Below are 23,342 nucleotides of genomic sequence, written 5' to 3' on the forward strand. Positions count from 1 at the left end.
AATTATACTGCTTCCAAGTTTTTTTTGACCAAAACTGCTTCCAAGTTCATCATTCACGTAACAGAACAGAACTTATTTTCCACCCTATGTGATTAAATGCACACAGATGATTCCACATGAATCATATGTCCCAGCAATTTTAAATGTGAGGACACGATTGACACTTTGCAAATAATAATGGGTGCATAGTTGATGGTATAACTGAAAAAGATAAATTAACGAAGCTTTTCATTTTTAGAATAATAAACGTTTTTTTTTTCCTTACTTTCATGACAATAATAACTTAATGAATAGTTTTGTAAGACAGTGATATGAAAGCTTTTTATGTTAAAAAAAAAAAAGACATGAAAGCTTTTTATAAATGATATGGATTCGGGCAATTAGTACCTCCTATTCTCACTGGGGAAAAAAAGCTTTGGGACAAAGTTAAAAGTCCAAGATGGCAATGATATGGCACGAATGGAGGCATTATTAAAAAATTAAAAAAGTATTAATTCATTAATTTATTATTATACAATGATTATGGCATTGAAATACTTTTATTCTCACCAAATCCCAATGTACCTGCATTTGTTTGATTCCAAATGTTGATTCGGAAATGTTAGGTTACGTCTGAGAAGTGAGAAATATGATGGTGTGTTTGGGATAGCAGTGGCAGAAGTAGTTTTTTTTTTTCAATTTGACTTTTACAGAAGTCAGATTGAATAAAAGTCAGATAGAGTAATGTGATTATGTTTTAGATTGAGTTTTGAAAAAATGTCAGTGAGAAGCTGATGAATGAAACTGTTTGGATGATAAATGTAAAAATAAATTTGAATATAAAATGACTGAAAAGGACATATACTTTATTAAACAATATATATTTATTTTATATACTTATAATGTGATAATTGTAGAGAAAAATTAAAATTATTATAAAAATAAAAATAGTTACTTTTTAAAGAATAAATAATTTATTTTAAAAAATGATTTTATTATTCAAAAAATAATTGTTTAAATATTGAAAACTAATTGGCTGGATTAAAAAAAAAAAAAAGAACTCACATAATGTATTCTCTCTCCTCCCTCACTCATGGGCCCCACGAAGGGTGTAGTGGAGAAGTTGCGAGCGGGAAGACGGAAAAGCTGAAGGCAGCAGCTTATGAAAAAAAAGTCCATTTCCCGTATAAGTCCATTTATTTTCACCGTGAATCCAAACATCTCTTTTAAATAAGAAGTTACTTTTTCAGTTTTTACCAGTGGAGAAGTTAGTTTGAAGACCTTCATCGTGATCCAAACACACTCTGGATATAGATTAATAGTGTATTTGCTTTAAAACACTTCCATGAATTCCTCTAAGGGGCTTAAAATCATTTTTAAAACCATAAAACACCCCCTAAGATCACAAGCCTGAGTTCGGTAAGCCACGCGCGTGATACCTGCGAAGTGGCTTTAAATTTGATGGCCGCGCGAGGGAAGAACGCAGGTTAGTTGGACGACAATGGAAACTTCAACGGCAACTTGGTTAACGACATCGTTCCCCAACCAACGCATCATTTAGTTGCTTTCCTTCACCGAACTCCATTTTCTTTCTTTTTCTTCTCCACCCACCCCACTCCTCCACACTCTCACGTTACAACTAAACCATAACATAATGCAGCTCAAATCCCTTTCACTCCCTTCCCCAATCCCCATTCGAAATCCTAATTTCCGACAATTATCTCAATCCTCTCTCCACTTCAACTTCCCGACTCTCCCTCTCCAACCTCCGGTTTCCTCTCAGTTTTCGCAGTGCGCCGTTGGAAACTCGTAATTGTAAGTTAGTAAGGTCTTTCATTAAAAACGGAGATGGAGTTTCTGGAAGCAATCCAGAAGCTCGGAGTAAGTGTAATTGTAGTTCCGAGTCAGTTTCGTGGTCCGAAGATGAAGAGGTGGCAGTGGAGGTTGATGTAAGCAAGAGACAGGCATCGACTAATCAGAGCATATTGTCGCAAGTAAAGGAGATTATCATGTTTTCTGGACCAGCCACTGGGCTCTGGATCTGTGCGCCGTTGATGAGTCTCATCTCAACCGCTGTGGTTGGTCGAGGAAGCTCAACTGAGCTTGCTGCTTTAGGTAGCATTTCAAAATGGCAACCCCTGGAACTTACTCCCTTTTCTTTTCTATATTTTTTTAGTGATTCGAAATGCTCAATGGTATAGGCAAAGATCGGAATTTAAATCCTATATTTTCACTAATGGTGAGCAGGGCCGGGAACGGTGTTTTGCGATAACATGAATCTACTGTTCATGTTCCTTTCCATTGCAACTTCAAACATGGTTGCTACTTCACTTGCCAAAGGGGTTAGTTCTTGGACCTCCGATGGATATAATGCAATACGTGATAATCCATGTGATGATATTAAGCTATAGCCAATGTCCTAATAACAAAAACTCATTCTCACTCCTATTCATGTGCCTTTTCCTGTACTATGCATCGGTCGTCGGGGGCTAGGGTGATCATTTTTGGGTCTTGGTCCTAAATATACAATGCAAGATGATTCTGCGTCATAATCTTCAATAATGTCTTATCTTATGCCGTTGCCACCCTGTCAATATTTTGCTGTGGTGAATAAACTCCAAGAGTTAAAATATGTGGAAATTACATGACGTGGACATTTTCTGTTAAATTCTGTACTGTACTTTCACCTGAGATGGTTGAACTAAAATATGCAGGACAAAGACGAAGTGCAGCACCAAATATCGGTTTTACTTTTTGTTGGCCTGATATGTGGAACCTTGATGCTTTTGTTTACTCAATTTCTTGGTGGATGGGCATTAACTGGTAAGTAATCCAGATGTTGTATTATCCAAATGCGCACAGATATATTATGAACATTAGTTATTTTCAGAAGTTAATAATGTTTTCTGGTGGGGAGGTCAATAATTTTTTATTTACAGTTTTTATTGGGCCAAAAAATATTCAAATTGTACCTGCGGCAAGCAAATATGTTCAGGTTTATTTCTTCTTTTTCATAAATCCTGTTTATTTCTTCACTGTTGATTCCCTTCCCTGTCTACATATACTTCCTATTCATGTCTCTAAACTTACGGCCTGACAGTGCATTTCACACCTAATTCTGAGGTTGATTTTCAGATATTTGACTAAAAAAGAGCATTTCTGTTGATAGATTCGAGGTTTAGCATGGCCTGCTGTTCTCTATGGACTGGTTGCTCAGAGTGCAAGGTGCGCCTCTTCTCATGTATTATTATTCATCGCATGGAACCCTGAAAACATGTAAAGATTGTTGTGTTATAATGATCTTTGAACATTATTTTCAACTATTTGTAAGATAATGTATCTCGGTGCTCTTTTATATGCAGTGGCAGAGAAGCATTACCTTTGCATGGTGCATCTTTCTCTTTAGCATCAATGTTTATCCAGTGAATTGCATGTTTTTTAGCAGAATTTCGCTTCATCACTAGAATATGATTTTGAAAATGTGTTCTTTCATGTCTAATCCCTTCTCAAACCGCAGTCTGACAAGCGTTGAAAACAAGTTTTCCCATGCACTTGAAAGGAGAAACTTTTTGTTATGAAGTAGCCTTCAAGAAGAATTTGACTTTATTATTGTTACATCTACTAATGAAAGGTAAAGGCAACCACGAGACTAGCCATCCTGTTCTATAAACGGCATAGACATTTGGTAGAATGCATTTTACTGTAGTTTTTAGTAGTGAAAATCCTCAATGTAAATTGCTGGTATCTACAAAGATGTTCTTTAGTAGATGAAGTTTTAGTTTAACCTTAAGCTGTAACTTATATTGTTATGCTGCATTCTGAGAAAATTTTGTCTCTGATCATTAGCCTTGGCATGAAAAATTCATGGGGACCTCTGAAGGCTTTGGTCATTGCCAGTGTTGTTAACGGCATTGGTCATATAGGCCTATGCAGTTTTTTTAACTATGGTCTTGCAGGTGCAGCATGGGCAACGCTGGCTTCCCAAGTACGTCAAATAAACATTTTTAACAAGATCTGGCCTGACGTTTTCTTTATTTTTATTCACTTTCTCATTCTTACAATAACCTCATTTGTCGGACTCCTTACAGATTGTAGCAGCCTATATGATGGTTGCAGCGCTAAACAAGAAAGGATATAATTCTTTTGCCATCTCAATACCATCACCCTCTGAATGTGTGCAAATATTTGGGATTGCTGCACCTGTATTTGTGACCATGTTCTCAAAGGTTAGCCTGATCCTGCTTGAATCTGTGTCTCTATTGGTTTCCATGTTGAAGATATACGCATCTGAAAACTTTTTAGTGTTTTTAGGTGGCGTTTTACTCTCTCATAACATATTTTGCTACAGCAATGGGTACTAATACGGTTGCAGCTAATCAGGTTAGCTTTACTCACAAAAGTGCTTATGGTTACTTCGTTTTTTGCCATAACTTTCTCTGGTGCAGGTCTATCCAATTAATATTAACTCTCAATCTACCAACAATTAGGTTATGATTCAAATGTACAGCATGTGTGTGGTATGGGGGGAGCCACTCTCTCAAACTGCACAGTCTTTTATGCCCGAGTTACTATATGGTTTCAGCCGAAGTTTGGTAAAGGTTAGTGAGGTTTGAAACTTCAAATGTATGTATAATATCTCACTGCATGTCTTAGTGAGTGACACTTGTCATATCGAACATTTTTTGTCCTGAAAGTAGTTGTCTTTGTCCATGAAAACCATGACTTGATTTGTGTGCAGCATCTGGCTCTTAAATGGGCTCTGTTTGTCTATGTCCTCTAAAGGTTTTGCAACATCAAACAGGCTCAAAATCTGCTGAAGTCACTGCTGATTATTGGAGCTTTACTTGGATTGGTAATAGGAACAATTGGAACGTCTGTTCCTTGGTTTTTGCCGAATATTTTTACACCTGATCTTAACGTCATAGAAGAGGTTAGATATTCTGAACTTGTGGAACAATTATTGTCATCTGCTTTTCACATTTACAGTAATATGGCATTTCTCATATTAACAGTATGGCTAAAATATACATGGATAGACCAATTTTTGAAATAAGGTTCCTCCAAGGTTAATTAATTTCAAATTTCAGCCCACCATCAACTTTTGTTATAATCAACTTAATTAGATATAATCAGTCAACTTTTGTTACTTCAATAAATGATTGAAAACTTTACGGTATACAGTCCTGAAGTGAGGTATATTCGATATTTCTTTTTATAGACTCCAAATAGAGAGGACTGATATGAGGATATTATTTTATAAGGCAATGTAGCGATAATATTGATGTGATGAAATTTGATATCTGCAAAGAATTAAGTTCAATATGAGATCAAAGGACCATTTTCTTTATTTGGTCTTAATTGAAACTGAATTTCTATTAATGCAGATGCACAGTGTGTTGTTGATGTTCTTTGTTGCATTATTGGTGACACCCTGTACTCACAGCCTTGAGGGTACCCTATTGGTATGTTAGACCTATTTTCTTATTTCCTTTTTGAATGTCCTTTGCTAATGATATAATCTTATCCTAAGAATGTTTTTTTCATCTCTTCTGTGAGTTTAAGGGGAAAAAAAATGAATTTTTTTCCGTAGGCTCTAGCCTTTCTTTTTTGGGTTCAATCCATAAGCGTCATGATGCACGTCCACATAAATGTCAAATAACAGATGTGACAAAACGGAATTTTATGCACAATGTCTACTTATTGCTGCCATTCCTATTTCATCCCTCCCCGATGTGCCACAAGTGTCGTGCTTAATGCGTATCTAGCCTATTTTTCTTAGTAAATGATGCATAAATTAAATTCCACGTTCGTGTATGGCAAAAAAAAAAATCCACGCTCAGAAGTAAACGAACCTTCAGAAAGTTTTTTTTTTTTTTTTGGAATCGAAATGAATATATTAACAAAATGTACAAATAGCTTACAACGGTACAACATCTAAGCTACGGACCCTATAAAACTGGGGAGTTCACTAGCATTAGTTGTGTGATTGACAAGAGTACAAACAGAGATAATAATTTCCTCAGGGTTAGAGGATTCATTCATGAAAATACATTTGTTTCTATTATCCCATAATTTCCAGCAAGGGGTGCCAAAAAAGAGGCGCCAGTGAGTGCCCATGCACCTTGGGTTGAGGTTCCAAAGAAACCAGTCTTGGATGGGCTTTTGGAAAAATTCTTGAACGCGCGACTGTGGAATGGATTTCCTCCAGCAGGTGTAGGCAGTGGGACAGCGTCGAAAGATGTGATCTAGGTTTTCCAGTTCTGCATGGCGTAGTGCGCAAGTTCCTTCAGTGGCTATACTCCGTCTGATTCGTTCTTCATTGGTAAGGAGACGGTTTTTCATGGCCAGTCATAAGAACGTTCTGATTCGTTGTGATCCTGGCCATTTCCAGACCCAAGACCAATTTGTGCTTTGTTCAGTTGTCCATATTCCTTGATCTTCGTGATAAGCAGTTGAGACAGAGAAGTGTAAATATACCATGTTCAGAAAGTTTTTGTTCTAGGATAATGTTTTCTTTTGGATCCGCAGGCTGGGAGGGACCTTCAATTTATCAGCTTAACAATGAGTGGATGCTTCGGTCTCGGTGCCCTCTTACTATTGGTATGTGTATATTTAAGTCTTAAAGCGTGTCCCGAGTTCAATTCTGATGTATCTAGACTTAAATGGCCCTTTCTTTTTTATATTTCAGGCTGTGAGTACTAAAGGATATGGTTTGCCTGGCTGCTGGTGCGTTCTTGTGGGGTTTCAATGGGTAAAGATTGCAATATTTACACTTTATTTTTGGTTTACAATTAGGCCGAACCCTATCTAAATATGTAGGTCTTTTCAGGCTCGTTTCTTCCTTGCTCTATGGCGTCTTCTCTCTCCCAGTGGCATGCTCAACTCCCAGGAATTGGATAAATTGAAAGCTGCTTGTTCAAATTCTTTATTCTCGTGCCTCCGAGTTTAAGGGAACTCCCATTGATCTAATCATGATCAATCGATCATTGTCATTTTTTCACCATTTTTTCCCCATTGCACGTGATGCTTGTACTGCTCGTTTTCAGCAATTAAACAAGTAATGAATAATTATCGAAGAGTGCCTTTATATCAATATATGGTTTTTATATAGTACCTCTTGTAAGAGACAATTGTGGGTTTGGAATTTGGATTTTATCCTAAATATAAAATCTCAACTTATTTTTTTACTCCTTCGGTCTTTATATAAGACCCAATTCTTGAATTGGTTTTGGTCCTAAATATAAGGCCCATTTATCATATTTATCAATTTTTTTAAGTTACCCCCATGGATACTCCCTCAACAATAATCAAGTAGAAGATAGAGAGGGGTATTAAGAAAAATGATTATGGTGTTTTAGGAAAAATGTGTCACTTTTCTTATAATTAACTAACTTACCTAACTTCCTTAATCTAATCAAATTAGTTAAATGGATCTTATATTAAGGACTGGAGGAGTAATATTTTTTCAAAATATTTTATTAATTATAAAAATTCCCACGAAGGATATCCAATAAATACATGCTGAAAAATAAAATTTCATCAGAGAATAATAAGATACAGAGCTACGGAACAAAAGTCGAGAAATGGGCGTTTCCTCCATCTGCCGGTTATTAGGGGCTTTTTTATCCAGACACAAAAACAGTAAAAATATTTACTCAGATACTACACTTGAAATCGTTCAGACAGTGAACGAGTTTAAATTTGTACAGAAGTTGTTCAAGCCAAAAACGACTTCAGTGGGACCCACATCCAAAATATGAAAGTTGTTCTTGGTCTGAACAACTTCAGTGGGACCCCTATATACATTTGTCTTACACTCCATATGGGTTCCATGCGTTTTCAGCTTTTTTATTTTTTGACCAGATTATTTCTGCCTTTTCCAGCCACACGCAAAGTGTTCCTTCCTTCCCCAAATATTCCCATCAATATAGAGTAGTCATTCAATGTCTCTCACGCGTGAATACTTTGTTTTTGCATGTGAGTGTATAGTATGAATTCTATTTATATAAGATATTCGCCATTCCCACTCATCAGAAGGCTTCTCTTCACTTCTCACATTCTTCTTTCTCTATGTGTAAGGCATTCCCGTGAAGTAGGTAAATACGTTTTATCTCAACTTCAATTCTTCATACAATTCAATTCTTCTTTCTCTATATATAAGGCATTTCGCGTGAAGAATTGAATTTTATCTGCAGGTCCTTCAGTTCTTCTTTCTCTTTCCACAATTTCACGTGAAGTTGGTGGTGTGTGTGGCCTTGCAAATATTGCATACGTTTTATCTCAACTTGAGGCTTAATTTTTCTTCTGATTAAAGTACATTCTCTTGATTATTTTTTTTTTAAATTTTGATATGTATTTTGCTAAATGATGGATAAGAATTTTATATTTAGTCATTTTTACATGTTGAGTTTGTTTTAATTAAAAAAATGTAGACATATAATTAATTGTCATATAAAATAAATTACAGTTTACTTTTTTATAATCTGATTAAATATATATCTTTTTTTTAGTAGATAGTGTTTGAGTAAATATGTAGTCAAATTAAATATGTATTTAGTTAGATAATATTTGGTTGTGAGCATGGTAATCAAACTTCTCCTATGCCAGTCAATACGTCATGAAAAATACTTGAATATTTAAAGAAAAATTGATGGAATAATATTCCCCACTCATAAAATTTTAATATACAATGATAAAATTATTTTTGTTAAAATTACGTAAAATTTATATCAAAGCATGCGTAGAAGACAGTTAAATTATTTAACTATAAAAACCTTTAAAATATTGAAAATCCAAATCAGTGGTCCAAGTTATAATTTTTATTAAATTTATAATTATTTTATTATTTGATTATGCATAGTGACTTCATGTATGAATTTCATAAATTCGAGTTTACATACCTGTCACGAGTTTACTTAAACTCGTGAGTTTGACAACCCTGGTTGTGAGCTTAGTCTAGTCTTGTATCTAGCCAATGAAAGCTAGCACTAAATGGTGTCAAAATTTTCCTAATAAAAAGAGTACTGATGGTGGGGTTAATAATAATGAAAGAAAGGAGTTTTTTTTTTTTGGAAAAATTAGAGAGGAGGACCTAGAGAAAGCAATATTTATTAAAGAGGATCTTAAAAATTATAATTATTTAGACAGACCAAATAATAAACTATAAATTTAAAAAAATCACTCAACAGTAATAGCTAATTGTTTCGTCATATTAAGTAATTATAATTTTTAAATAACTAGTGTGAAATAGTTATTAACATTTATTTTTGTTTTCAATCATAAGGATTTTTTTTGGGGTCACTTAAACGGTACCTAATATAAAATTACACAAGTACATTTATTATAAGCTTATTATTATTTAATGTAAATTTACCTTTATGTGTTAACTAAAGTATATATCTCATCAAAAGCATTTATTCGCAATATAGAAATTAGAGGTTGAAAGGAATATAATTATTCTTTAATAATATAGATAAATTAAAATTGAACATTTGAAGTATGAAGTTGGGACCAGGAGAAAAATGAAGCAGAGGCAATTTTTTTGAATAAGAAATATTTTCAAATTAATTTATTTAATCAAATATTTATCTAATTTAGTCATTAAAAATATCCAATAATGGAACATAAGTTAGAAAAAATTTAGGAATGTAGTTGTGGGAGAATTTAATGTTTTTAAATATATTTAATCCTTCTAAATACTTATAGTTTTTAAGATCCTTTTTGATAATAAAACAGAAGTAATGATTTTAGCTAATTTTTTAATAATATTTAATTATAATATTTTTTTGAATAAAATGGAATGAATAGAAAATTATTTATTTAATATATTTGAAATATGTAATTTATATTATTAATTTTATATTGATATATTAGAATTTATAATAAAATTTTAATATGTAACGTTTATTTTTAATTGAAATTATTTTTTAATTTATTCTAAATATTTTTTATGATTGATGTTCCACAGTCGTTGTTGATTAAAAGATATTACAGGTTACTATCTTACTTAAAAATGTAAATAAGTTTCTTAATAAATAGCCTAATTTTTGTAACTATAAATAAATGATTATTCTACTACTTTATTTTAAAAAATATATACATAATTGAATTAAAAAATAATGATATTATGGAGTTAATTTAGTTTTACAATTCATTTTTGTTTAATTAATAATTATACTGTATTATTTAGGAAGCAGAATGGATCATAGAAAAGAGTTTGTGTGTATATTTGCCAATGGACGAATTTTTAATGGCCCGGTCGGTGCAACATTTGAGTGTGATAGAGCGAAAGTAGTGAAAGTTGATCCAAATATTACATTGGATAGATTGAAGGAAGTTATTGGACGAAAACTACAACTTCCTCCCAATGAAATTGTGACAAATCTAGTGTACAGATATCCTACGTGCATAAATCCACCACAATACCAAGCATGCAATCTAGAAGATGATTCGGATGTACAACAAATGTGGCAAGTGAACCGTCGATTCTCAACTCAGTTAACATGTGCAGAGTTGTATGCCAATATAGGTGACTTGGAAGATGTTGGTCATATTGAATCACAACTAATGGACAAAAATGCTGGAAATACTCTTCCATCAAGTAGCAATCAGCTGAACATTATAGAAGAAGAATCCATGTTTAGCGATCAGATGGAAAATCTTCACCCATTTGAACTTCCCCAAGATGGTATCAACAATGGGCATCTTGCTCTGTTCCTCAAATGGAAGATACTATGGATGAATTTGAGGACGAAGATCAATATGATTCTTATTTAAATATTGGTGATGGGAATGATCATGATGACAATGATGAGCATGACGAGATCAACCAGGATAATGAGCTAGCATCTGCTTTCTTCTCGCATATTAATGTTGAGTCAGCTATGGCTCCTGAGTTCAGTGAATTAGAAGAAATTCCACCTTTCAGTCAAAATGAAGAGTTACATATCGGAAAGATGTTTAGCAATGTTCGTGTTTTGAGACGTGCGGTCAAGTTATACTCTGTTCGAGTTCATCACACATTCAAGGTCTATTATTCATGTAACAAGTATGAAGAATATCGATGCATTAACTATGGTGAAAGCTGCAATTGGAGAGTAAGAGCTTGTAAGAAGGAAAACAGAAACTTTGGCAAATTACAAAATATGGGGGGCCCCACACATGCTTAAGCACATCACTAACTCAAGACCATCCAAAGTTAGATGCTGATGTTATATCATCTTGTATCATAGCAATGGTAACTGATAAGCCAGATGTGAAAGTATCTCAAATTATAGAGAGGATGCAATCCATGTTTGGTTATATAGTGTCATATAAGAAGGCTTGGAATGCAAAACAATTAGCCATTGCCGTTGCTTTCGGGAATTGGGAGATCTCATATTCCTTACTCCCAAGGTGGTTGGCCGCAGTACAACACTTCATGCCTGGATCATACGTACAATTTTCAAATAAACAGTGCTCTCAAGTCAATGCGAATGGGGAACCAGTTGAAATGTTTCGCTGTGTGTTTTGGGCATTCAAGCCATGCATTGATGCCTTTCCACATTTGAAGCCCATTATACAAGTTGATGGAACATTTTTATATGGAAAGTATAGGGCACGTTACTAATGGCTATATCACAAGATGGTGACAGAAATGTTGTGCCGCTTGCATTTGCGGTAGTTGAAGGGGAGACAAGATCAGCTTGGACATGGTTCTTATACCATGTGCGTCATTGTATTGTAAAAGATAGAATAGAAATTTGTTTAATTTCAGACAGACATCGTTCAATTTTGGCTGCAGTTTCTGATCCTCAACATGGATGGCAGCCACCACATGCACATCATGTTTTTTGTCTACGTCATGTGGCCTCTAATCTTCACAAAGCACATGGAACAAATTGGCTAAAAGAGAAATTTATAAATATTGGTGAGATTTCTTGTTTTTTAATGATACAATAACTTTATAATTTTATGATTATTTTTAACAAGTTAATAATTACTTGTAGGGTATGCGTATGAACGTCATGTTGTTGACCAACAATTAGCAGAGATAGTATTGCAACATGCATCTGCTGCTAGATGGATTGGAGCCATCCCCAAAGAAAAATGGTCACGTGCATATGACGTTGAAGGTCGACGTTATGGACACATGACAACTAACCTTGCAGAGTGCATGAATGGTGTATTCAAAGGTGTTCGAAGTCTACCCATAACTGGTTTAGTTAAAGCGACCATGTATAGAGTTAACAACTATTTTGTAAAGCGTGCCCAACAAGTTCATGCGCAAATTGCAGCTGGTCAAGTGTTTTCTGAGACACTAACAAAGAAGTTAGACATAGTAACACAAGGTGCATCTGGATGTGTTGTTCGAGAGTTTGATAGAATATCAACATCATTTGAGGTTATGGAGCCATACAATATTCAACTTCGTCAATTTCGTCGTTGTTGCAAGGTTAACTTGATTGATAGAAAATGTGATTGTGGAGAATTTCAAGCAGAAAAGTTTCCATGTATGCATGCTTTGCAGCTTGCTCACAAGTAGGCATTAACCATTTGCAATATGTTGATCCTGTTTTTAGGTTAGAAACCATGCAAATGGCTTACAGTAACAACTTTCATCCAATAGGAGATGAGACTTACTGGCCGCAAATTGATTGCCCTACTCTAATACCTGATCCATCAATGATTAGAGATAAAGGCCGTCCTCGTTCAATACCCAACCCACCCAACAAATGTGGATTATGTAGACAAATTGGTCATAATCGCTCTACTTGTCCTCAAAGTGTGGCATCCAGACAATAAATTATGTATTTTGCTTATGTAAAAAGAAAATTATACATATGAAGATGAAATGTAAATGGTTTTTGTAATTTTTTATATTATGTGAATATTTATTTGTTATGTTGTGTTTAGATATTTGAAAATGGCACAATATCCAGAAGAAGTCATTAACCCTGGTCCAGAGGATAACTCACTTTGTACTTACAAACTCAACATATTTCGCAACAAGTTTGGAATGAAAATGTAAGTAATCTCTCTTAACTACTACTTATTAATTCTATGCTTTAATACTAACTTTTTTTTTAAATTTTCTCTATAGGTTTCTCGAATCCTACACACTAGACGAGTCATGCATGCTAATCGAATGATTGAGCCACCCAATCAGATACTTGAATATCTTAGATTAGCTGGATTTTATGGTGTTGCGAGGGTAGGGCAATTTGATTACGACCGGAGTTTGGTCTCAGCCCTTGTTGAGAGGTGGCGTCCTGAGACTCACACATTTCATACTACACGTGGAGAGTGCACGATAACATTAGAGGATGTTGCTATACAGTTAGGCCTTCCTTGTGTAGGAATGCCTGTCATTGGGAAAACTGACTTTAATTGGCAAGATGTTTGTGAATGGCTTCTAGGGGTTAGACCACCTGCAGATAGAATACTTGGACAACGACTACTTATGAATTGGTTGGAAGAGCACTTTAATCACTTACCTGATGATGCAGACGATGTACAAGTTCAACAATTCACTCGTGCATATATTCTCAGGTTGATTGGAGGATATCTCATGCCAGATAGATCGTGTACTAGGGTGTATTTGATGTACCTTCCACTACTTTATAATCTAGAAGAAGTTGGAAATTTTAGTTGGGGTTCAGCAGTTTTAGCTCACCTGTATAGAGAATTATGTAATGCTACTAATCCAACTGAAGATGGGATTGGAGGGTGCTTATCATTATTACATTTATGGGCATGGGATCGTTTTCCTACGCTAGCACCACAACAACCTGTATCTCCAGATCCACAGTCTAATATCTACCCTCTCTTACCTCCTTTGGGTTTCAGGTATGCCAAAATCACACAACAAATATTTCATATGTACTTATTATTGAAATTTTACAAATTTTAACACTACTTTTTTGGGTTGTTGATAATGCTAGATGGAAAAATGTAGGACAAAATCCTCGTCCAAGTGTCACATCCTTACGCCAATATAGGAGTCTTCTTGATAGAATGACCGATGATGACATAATTTGGCAGCCATATGAATCTTTTGAAGTGCGCCAATTGATTCCAGAATACTGCTTGGCAACACCTGAAATTTGGCTTGCTTCAGTTCCTCTAATATGTTTTCATATTATAGAATGGCATCACCCTGATTGTGTACTAAGGCAATTCGGTCGTCAACAACCTATTCCTTCATGCCTGTTCATTTAGGAAATTACCATACAATACAACTACGTGGCAGAATAAGCACAAATTGGACTGAAGAATACTCAAACTTCATTGAAGCATGGAATAGATGGCCACATGCTGTTGTTGATGCTCCTCTGGCACTTGGTGAACTTGATCGAACATCTGAGTACATGCAATGGTATTGGAGACATACAAGACGATGGATCCAACGTGTTAGTGGTGATACTGGCTATGTGGTAAGGTTTTTTTTAGTTTTTTCTGATCAATATCATCATTTTCTTTTATACAAAATTTTTTCAAACCTAATGTTTTATTTATTTCAGGCTGACATAGCAGAACAGTTATATAGGCTAACAATTAATTCTCGTTCAACATGCTCTGATTGCATTGATTATCGAGAAAGAGTTGCTCGAGACCAGCGTAACATCTTACTTGCAGTTAGAGAACAACGGTTTAATATGAATTCTCAACCAGCTCCACCACCAGTTGAGCTACCCCGTCCACAAATTCCTCGAGATAGACCAAGCAAACGGCGAGGCGGTTACTTGTCTACTCAGCCACCAATTGTAAATGAAAATTTAAGTGAACAAGAGCCTCAAAATTTTAGTCATTTTGATAACATACCAGTCTCATCAAGCCCTATCACCTCTTCCAATCCAACTCATTTTTACCCTCATCACATGCCATCATCATCAACATTATCCCATTCTGACTCACCCAATCCTCCTCAATTTCAGTCATTCATGTCCTTATTTGATGATCCTGCATTATTTATCGATCAATATAACACTTCTTCTTTTGAGCAAGGTGGTCCATCAAATGAAGCATTTGTCACCCCTCGACAATCAATTTCTTTAGCCGAATCACCTTGGTTTGATTTAAATACGTCAACTACGCAGACAAATGAGACATTAGATCAAACTCAAGAAGTAAATATACAACAACGGCCACAGCGTGCGCGGAGGAGACCAAGATGTGGCACGGGGAGTCATTATTTGTGAGGTAAATTAATTCTTATTTTTGTTCATGTCAATTTAATTGTTATTTGTTATTAATTTTATAACATTTAATCATTACTTATTTTCTTTAATCACTTTTTAATTAATATAATATTAATTATTACTATTATCATTATATAATTATTAACTCATTATTCTAATGATATGACCATTATTAACATCCTTGTAGGAATATTTATGTGGTGAGAGATTGTGAAGAAGTTGTTCAGATGCTGGTGAAATTTAAAAGTTGTTCACACCAAGATGAATTTCAGCTAGACGGAAGACAAGGTTTATTGGAGGAATTGCTCTTACTGAGATGAATTTTAAAAGTTGTTCAAGCCAAGATGAAGTTCAGCTGCATGGGAACCAATGTTTATTGAAGAAATTGCTCTTATTAAGATGAACTTTTAAAGTTGTTTAAGCTAAGAACAACTTTGAGTGTAGTATTTGGGGAAATAATTCCCACTATGTAGTATTTGAAGAATTTTTTTTCCCTGTTTGCAGCGTTTTGCTAAAAATTCCCTAAGTAACACAAAGCTGGGTCTGATTGCAAAACCCAAAACATGCAAAACAAAAGCCCTTTCACTCCGTTAAGTGAGGAGAAGGCTTATGATGAGTGGGAATACATTATTAGCTTTCGACTAGAAACTAAGGATCAAATAAAATGTAATCTGACGGATTTTTTTCTAAAAATTCTTGGAGGAGATTATCATATTTCTACAATTCAATTAGATGTGAAATCTAGAAATTTCCTCAATATACTATTTATTTTTAATAAATCTATAATTAATATCTAATTAATATTAATTAATTATTAATTAAAGAATTAATTAAATATAAATAATATTAAATAAAAATAATAATATTCTATTTATAATTTTAGAATTTTAGTTATAATTTTGGAATAATTAAATAAAAAGAATGCCGAATGCCTTATATAAGTAGAATTCATACTATACACTCACATGCAAAAACAAAGTACTTACGCATGAGAGACAAGGAATGACTACTCTATATTGATGGGAATATTTGGGGAAGGAAGGAACACTTTGCGTGGGGCTGGAAAAGGCAGAAATAGTCTGGTCAAAATATGAAAGCTGAAAACGCATGGAGTGTAAGACAAATATAGTGGGTCCCACTGAAGTTGTTCAGACCAAGAACAACTTCCATTTTGTGATGTGGGTCCCACTGAAGTTGTTCAGACCAAGAACAACTTTCATATTTTGGATGTGGGTCCCACTGAAGTCGTTTTTTGCCTGAACAACTTCTGTACAAATTTAAACTCGTTCACTGTCTGAACGATTTCAAGTGTAGTATCTGAGTAAATATTTTTTATCTTATAGCATCTGAGTAAATATTTTTACTGTTTGTCGTGTCTGGATAAAAAAGCCGTTATTAGGCCACAGTAACAGTAAGCAGCCAAACCAACATCTTCCTTCCCACTAGAGTTTGGACTCTTACGTCTTAACTTTTATCTGATGGTTAGCACTTCTACCTCTCGTACTAAGTGAAGGAATAAATTGATCTCGATAATTTCTTATATCCAGGATAAATATTTTGTATTTTCTCTGATCATAAATATAAGAGTTACTTAACTAATTTGAGTAGATTAAAAGAATAAATTAAGTTAGTTAGTTATTTATAATAAATAAGTGTTGTCTTTCTCAAAATATCTTTACAAATTAAGTATATTGGTCAAAACTATTATTATTAGAAGGATTACCTTAGAAAAAAAATACATAAATATAAGAAATAAAATAGATTAAAGTCTTATATTTAAAATCAAAATAAAAATTAAATAGGATCTTATATTAAGAACTAGAGTTAGTATGAGATAAAACCCTTCTTTCTGATATAAATTTTATATTTTACAGTGATAATAATTAATGATAATTTTATAAGATAATTACATTTTATATTTTATATTTTACAGCGCGTAAAATATTACAGCTTCATCGTTTGATTTCTCAATCAAAAGGGCGTCAAATTTTACCGTCAAGATCCCATAAAAAAAAAACAAAAAAAATTTTACCGTCAAGAAAAGACGCGGACCGCTTCTCGTCTTCCGTTTCCCCTCCCTCCATTTTTTCGTCACCTCGTTTGTGTTTCGCTCCTTGACTGCCAAACAGAAACAAAAATGGCATGCAAACTCCTACCTCAAACTCACTTTCTCCAAAACCCTCGCCGAAAGAATCCGTGTATATCATCACCTCCTCAGTCTTATACTACCTTGTCGACCAATCGCCGACTTCTCTATAAATTTGCACCTTCCTTTCACGCTTCTGCTTTCCCTTCAAATTTGTGTATTAAAACTTCGAGGACGCATCGCTATTGGTTCGTGCCCTCTTGCGTTAATAGGACTCAAGAACTCATTGATGATGGCCTCGAAACTTCACTTGAAAATGAAGATCAAGTGGAAGAGAATTCTCGAGGGCAAGAAGGCGAAGATGAAATGCTGGAGAAGATTGAGAAGCAGGAACTGGCCGACCAGAGTATATGGGCACAGATGGAGGGAATAGTCAAGTTTACTGGCCCGGCAACGGGACTTTGGATATGCGGACCTCTAATGAGTCTCATTGATACAGCTGTTATTGGTCAAGGAAGCTCGATTGAACTTGCTGCATTAGGTACTAAATCCTGGTGCCGCCACTTTATGATAAATTCGACATAGTTGTGTGATGTTAGTTCTAATTATATTACGGGATATAACTAATTTAGCTAATATACCGTTTGATAGCTAAATATACATTGTTCTTGCTCTTAATTTTCCATGAGCAGGCCCCGCTACAGTTGTTTGTGATTACATGAGTTACGCGTTCATGTTTCTCTCGATTGCTACTTCTAATATGGTTGCTACTGCTCTTGCTAAGCAGGTTAGTTTCTTAATTCTGAAAAAGCGGAACTATTTCTTCTCCGTTACAATTGATTAATGCCTATTTGTAAATTAAACAAAGGGTTTGGTTGTTAGGAGCAGCATGTGTGATTGTACGAACTTAACTGGGGTTCTTCTGTCATAAATTTTGGTTAATATATTTGGAAGCAAATGTTTTTAATCTAGGATGGTTGTTTATGAGGACCGAAACAGAACAGTCTCCTATTTTGGTCATGAGGGACGGTTTTGGTATTCTAATATTCTGTACATGTCACTAAAAACCTGCAATAGATTCCAGAAACAGTATTAGGAATAATAAATAAATTTACTCTAAATTTCCCCAACCTTGACTGGAGTGGCTGGTCTTGAGCAAGATATTAATAGATGGGAGAATATGGTAACAGGAGAGAATAATTTATCCATGCCACAGTTTGTGTATAAGGACAATAAGGGTTTAATGTGTACCGTTAATAATGAGTCAATCCAGTTTTTAATGCGCCTTATCTATCAGTTGGTGTATTTACAGGACCTTACTTCAATTTGCTGAGTATATTTATTTTTGTAGGATAGGGAAGAAGTACAGCATCACATATCCGTCTTGCTTTTTGTTGGCCTAGCTTGTGGCTTGGTGATGCTTTTGTTTACACGATTATTTGGGGCAGCAACACTCACTGGTACTGAATATTTTACTTGCATTTATGTCCATGGAAGGTTGAGGATTTACTTAGCTTAGTTATTTTTTGCTCTTCGTAATTCCCATGACAGTATTTTGCTTATGCAGAAAAGGTTGCAGAGCTAATGCAATGACTGACGAAATTTTTGTCTACGCCTTTTTCAGCTTTTAGTGGGTCAAAGAATTTACATGTGGTGCCTGCGGCAAACACTTATGTGCAGGTTTTTTTAATATTCTTGTATTTTTTTTTTATTCAAAGAAAAGCCGCAATTTATATTCTTCAAAATTTAACAAATTATTTAACGTTTCTCAGATAGAAGTAATTGGAGCCTTCAATTGTCATTCTCGTTTCTCATGATATTAGACCAGGGCATCATATATAGCTATTTTATAATCACTGTCTCTGAAAATAATAAAGCTATGATTTTCTGCATTGCTTAATTTGCTTCAAACTAAACAGAAATTTCTTTTGTTATTAGATTCGAGGCTTGGCATGGCCAGCCTTACTTGTTGGATGGGTTGCTCAAAGTGCTAGGTGAAATAATGCTCTCTACTTCTCATGCGTTGTCATCTGAACACTAGATTGCAGCTTCTTCACAATTTATTTATTTATTTATTTTTTAAATATGAGATACTGCAATTGTTATTCTACTCCGTTTGTGTAATTGTTTATATTAATTTGGTTGAGCCTTCAGTTTGGTGATAAAGTTTCTGTCAATATTTATGTGAAAACTCTTGGCTAAAAGTTTTTTCGTGGAAAATTCTAAGAAGGTAATGCTTCTTAGACAATTTACCCCTCAATTATTTGAAAATATGTAGCAGTATCCGTCTTAACTTGAAAATGTGTATTTTTAACTCTCTGGCTTCTTATACAATACTTTCCGTTTCTTTAAGTTCGCCCCTTTGTGCTTTTTAGCCACACATGACTTTTTCTCTCCTTGGTTTTTCCTTCCTTTTTTAAGGCTGTCTTGAAGTTTCTCGTTACCCTTAGCAATTCATGTAATAGATGAGATCTTTGCTCGAGTAGGCAAGTAAAACATCAGCTTCTCAATTGAATCCACTGTTCTGATATTATTACCCTCTCTTACAGTCTTGGCATGAAAGATTCCTGGGGACCCTTGAAGGCTTTAGCTGCTGCTAGTGTTATAAATGGCATTGGTGATATAGTTTTGTGCATCTTTTTAGGCTATGGCATCGCTGGGGCTGCTTGGGCTACGATGGCTTCACAAGTAAGCTGAACATTGTGATATATAACTGCCATATATTACACCACATGTTCCAAATTTTCTCAAACTAGTACACCTTTTCCTGTTGGCTTGTTTCTAGGTTGTTGCTGCATACATGATGGTTCAGACTCTAAATGAAAAGGGATACAATGCATTTGCCTTCTCCGTACCTTCAGCCCAGGAAATTTGGACAATACTTGGGCTTGCCGCTCCTGTGTTTGTAACAATGATGTCAAAGGTTGCATCAATTATTTAACTCATTTTAATGACTTTTTCTGGCCTTAACACGCAATTCTTGTCTAAGTGAGACTTTTGATGTTTAGGTGGCTTTCTACTCGTTGCTTATATATTTTGCCACATCAATGGGCACACATACAATGGCTGCTCATCAAGTTAGTTTGACACATTCTCTGATTTTGTTACGGCAAATTAGTACTCCAGGGCATTCATAACTTTTACTTCAGGTCATGGTTCAAACCTTCTGCATGTGTACAGTATTGGGTGAGCCTCTCTCTCAAACTGCCCAATCATTTATGCCTGAATTGATATATGGTGTCAGTCGGAGCTTGGAAAAGGTTAGAACCCCCCTCCTCAAAAAAAAAAAAAAAAAAAACCACCGACCTTTTATTTTTCTTTTGACCTTTCTGCTGATGATGTGTTAGAATTCTCTATATACTTTTTTATTCAACAGTTTCCTGAATTTTCATAACATCAACAGGCTAGAATACTTCTGAAGTCTCTTGTAATAATTGGAGCTACATTCGGATTTCTGTTAGGGATTGTTGGAACATCAGTTCCGTGGCTATTCCCCAATATTTTTACACCTGATCAGATGGTTATCCAGGAGGTCAGTGCTTGTACTTCAAACTTTAGATGGTTGTCTCATGAGTATAAATATAATTTACACTATGTGAGTTGATGTAAACGGTAATATTAACCCCTTGTGAGCTGGGGACATACAGATGCATAAGGTGCTGATTCCATACTTCATAGCACTAGCTGTGACACCGCCTACCCACAGCCTTGAAGGAACCTTGCTGGTATGTTCAGTTTACATAAACTTGCACTTCCAGAGTTGTTATATCTTGGAACTTCCTCTTCTAAATGTCTTGTGTACATTTTTTGGGTTTGCATGAAACTTTCTCAACTGAGTTATGTTGTTCCAACATCGATGAAATTAAATCAATGCTTTTATGGTACGATGTCAGAGCACAATCTTTTTTCGATAGCGTCAGACCATCAATTTAACATGCATTTCATAATTGTTTGATGAATCTCTCCAACCTGCATTTCATTACTGTTCATTGATACAGCAATTGTTTGAGCAGCTTCGAGTTGTATTTGTTTATGCAGGCCGGACGGGATCTAAGATTTATAAGTCTGTCAATGAGTGGGTGCTTTACTTTAGGTGCACTTGTATTAATGGTAGCAACCCCTTCTTGGTCTCCTTTTATGCAGTCCTTTTATTGATCTAGTTCATTTTGCCTTAACGTCTGATTCCCCTTAATGGCAAATGCTAGATATTGAGCGGCAGATATGGCTTGCAAGGCTGTTGGTTTGCACTCGCAGGATTTCAATGGGTAAGCTGGGATTCCATCTGGCATCAAGTACAAGTATTTTTCCGGTCTTTAATATAGGACTTAATTGTCGAGTTGATCTTGATCTTAAATATAAGATATATTTCTTATAGTTATCAATTTTTCTTAAATTACGTCTTTTGATATTCCCTTAAACATCATCAAGCAGGAGAAGGAGGGAGGATATTAAAGAAAATAATTAGTGTTTTAGGAAAAACACGTCATATTTCTTATAATTAATTAACTTAGTTAATTTTCTTAGTGTAATCAAATTAGTTAAATAGGTCTCACATTAAAAATTGGAGGAGTATTATTAATTACATTATAATTTTAAATTATTTTATGATCTGCAGGCTCGGTTTTCAATTGCCCTCCAGCGCCTTCTTTCTTCCAATGGCATGTTGTACTCTGAAGAATTTGGGCAGTACAAGCAGCAAAAGCTGAGGACTGCATAGTTTAAGAGTTCAGTTTAATATTTATAATTCATGACACACCTCCATAGGGATAGGAAGTAAAAGGACTTGCATTCCGTGTATGTATCAGATGATAGGAGAATGCATATGTTTTAAAAGCCAGAGCTGATCTTTCTTCCCCTTTTATATTTCTTCTTTTAAAGCAGGATGCGGTGCAGACAATTTAAATGCTTCAGTATTCCGCTTGTTTTAGACTCGCACCCTGCCTAGATTTTCATACTCTGGCGTGGCCGTGTGATATCCACTCATTTTGTTCTTTTGGGTTTGGTTGGTGGGGGAGGTGGTTGGAGTGTCCTTTTTCCACCTACGTGGTCATGTAATTATGCAATGACATTTCAACCATAAAATGATTAACTATTTGGGATTTTTTACAAAGTGTTCTATTTATTCAACTGCGTCTGTGTGGAGGCAGAGATTTTTTTTTTTTTTACCTTGTTGCAGGCCTCATGAATTTCCTTGTTATTGTTACTTAACAGAGCTTTTCAACAATTTTTTTAAGCTGCAAAGGAACGTATTGTCAAGTTTTTTGGCAGAAGTTGAGATCATGGTCAAATTGGCATATCATGTTAAATGTTTTTTTTGTCTTTCCAAAAATGAACTTAATCAGAACTCAGTTGTCAAGAAAAGGTTTTTTATGTTAAAAATGTTATTAAATTTCAGAAAAAAGCATAAAATATTTTTTTAAAAAAATTTTTTGAAGCGATAGTTTTCTTAAAAAGTTATAAGAACTAACAAGTATGAAAATACATTAACAATTTTTTTTTTTCTGGTACAGAAATACAACAATAATTTTCACTTTCAATAATAATTTTAATGTCAACAAATTTAATAATATTTTAAAATTTTGAATAATATTTATACAGATGGGTAAATATAATTTTTCATAAAAAAAATAATAAAACAAGCTCAAATACCTCGGTGCTTATATCTGAAGTTTTTTGACGTGTTTTTTTCCCCCACTTCCTGATTAATTATTGTTTCTTCGGAGTTTCTCTCTATGGGCTCTTTCATTTTTTTAAACTTCTCATCTTCCTCTTCATAATAAAATTGCTTCTTTTTTTTTTTTAATTGAGAGAGAGACAGAGAGGGGGAGGGAGGCAGCTACAAGAGAAAGAGAAAGCTGCGAGTCTTTGAAGATAAAACGAAGACAAAGGGTCGGCTCCGTCCGACAATAATTAGCCTGGGAAGTGGGAGGCTTCTGGGTCTCATGATTCCACTCGTTAAAATAATATTTAAAGCCAAAAAAAAAAAAAAGAGAGAGAGGCGGCAGCGCAAAAGGGCACTAAGGGGGAACCCGGCCAAGCAACCATTTGCTTCTAAATTTATCGTTTTCTGAATTCTGATAAGGAAACATCCAAACCAA

General features: G+C 34.7%; 4 protein-coding genes across 4 annotated transcripts; all 4 read left to right on the plus strand.

Moving 5' to 3' along the window:
• The first annotated feature begins 1,777 nt into the window (after window positions 1–1,777).
• LOC114743968 (protein DETOXIFICATION 46, chloroplastic-like) lies at window positions 1,778–6,928 on the plus strand. The gene is made up of 14 exons (XM_028932154.1): window positions 1,778–2,094; window positions 2,227–2,321; window positions 2,694–2,802; window positions 2,919–2,974; window positions 3,149–3,204; window positions 3,826–3,964; window positions 4,068–4,205; window positions 4,291–4,359; window positions 4,467–4,577; window positions 4,781–4,909; window positions 5,364–5,441; window positions 6,508–6,579; window positions 6,668–6,730; window positions 6,809–6,928. The coding sequence occupies exons 1-14, from the start codon at window positions 1,989–1,991 to the stop codon at window positions 6,926–6,928; spliced, it is 1,341 nt and encodes a 446-aa protein (XP_028787987.1). The 5' UTR covers window positions 1,778–1,988.
• Window positions 6,929–11,212: 4,284 nt separating this feature from the next.
• Window positions 11,213–11,587, plus strand: LOC114743965 (uncharacterized). The gene has a single exon (XM_028932151.1). The coding sequence runs from the start codon at window positions 11,213–11,215 to the stop codon at window positions 11,585–11,587; it is 375 nt and encodes a 124-aa protein (XP_028787984.1).
• A 1,518-nt stretch (window positions 11,588–13,105) lies between these two features.
• Window positions 13,106–15,158, plus strand: LOC114743966 (serine/threonine-protein phosphatase 7 long form homolog). The gene is made up of 4 exons (XM_028932152.1): window positions 13,106–13,806; window positions 13,902–14,132; window positions 14,210–14,393; window positions 14,481–15,158. The coding sequence occupies exons 1-4, from the start codon at window positions 13,106–13,108 to the stop codon at window positions 15,156–15,158; spliced, it is 1,794 nt and encodes a 597-aa protein (XP_028787985.1).
• Window positions 15,159–17,367: 2,209 nt separating this feature from the next.
• LOC114743967 (protein DETOXIFICATION 46, chloroplastic) lies at window positions 17,368–22,173 on the plus strand. The gene is made up of 14 exons (XM_028932153.1): window positions 17,368–17,785; window positions 17,937–18,031; window positions 18,596–18,704; window positions 18,869–18,924; window positions 19,183–19,238; window positions 19,794–19,932; window positions 20,030–20,167; window positions 20,253–20,321; window positions 20,394–20,504; window positions 20,648–20,776; window positions 20,892–20,969; window positions 21,283–21,354; window positions 21,450–21,509; window positions 21,860–22,173. The coding sequence occupies exons 1-14, from the start codon at window positions 17,611–17,613 to the stop codon at window positions 21,959–21,961; spliced, it is 1,389 nt and encodes a 462-aa protein (XP_028787986.1). The 5' UTR covers window positions 17,368–17,610; the 3' UTR covers window positions 21,962–22,173.
• The last annotated feature ends 1,169 nt before the right edge of the window (window positions 22,174–23,342 follow it).

The sequence above is a fragment of the Neltuma alba genome, unplaced genomic scaffold (assembly GCF_004799145.2).
Source record: "Neltuma alba isolate B1F8T4 unplaced genomic scaffold, ASM479914v2 tig00004203_pilon, whole genome shotgun sequence".
In the NCBI taxonomy this organism is placed as follows: domain Eukaryota; kingdom Viridiplantae; phylum Streptophyta; class Magnoliopsida; order Fabales; family Fabaceae; genus Neltuma; species Neltuma alba.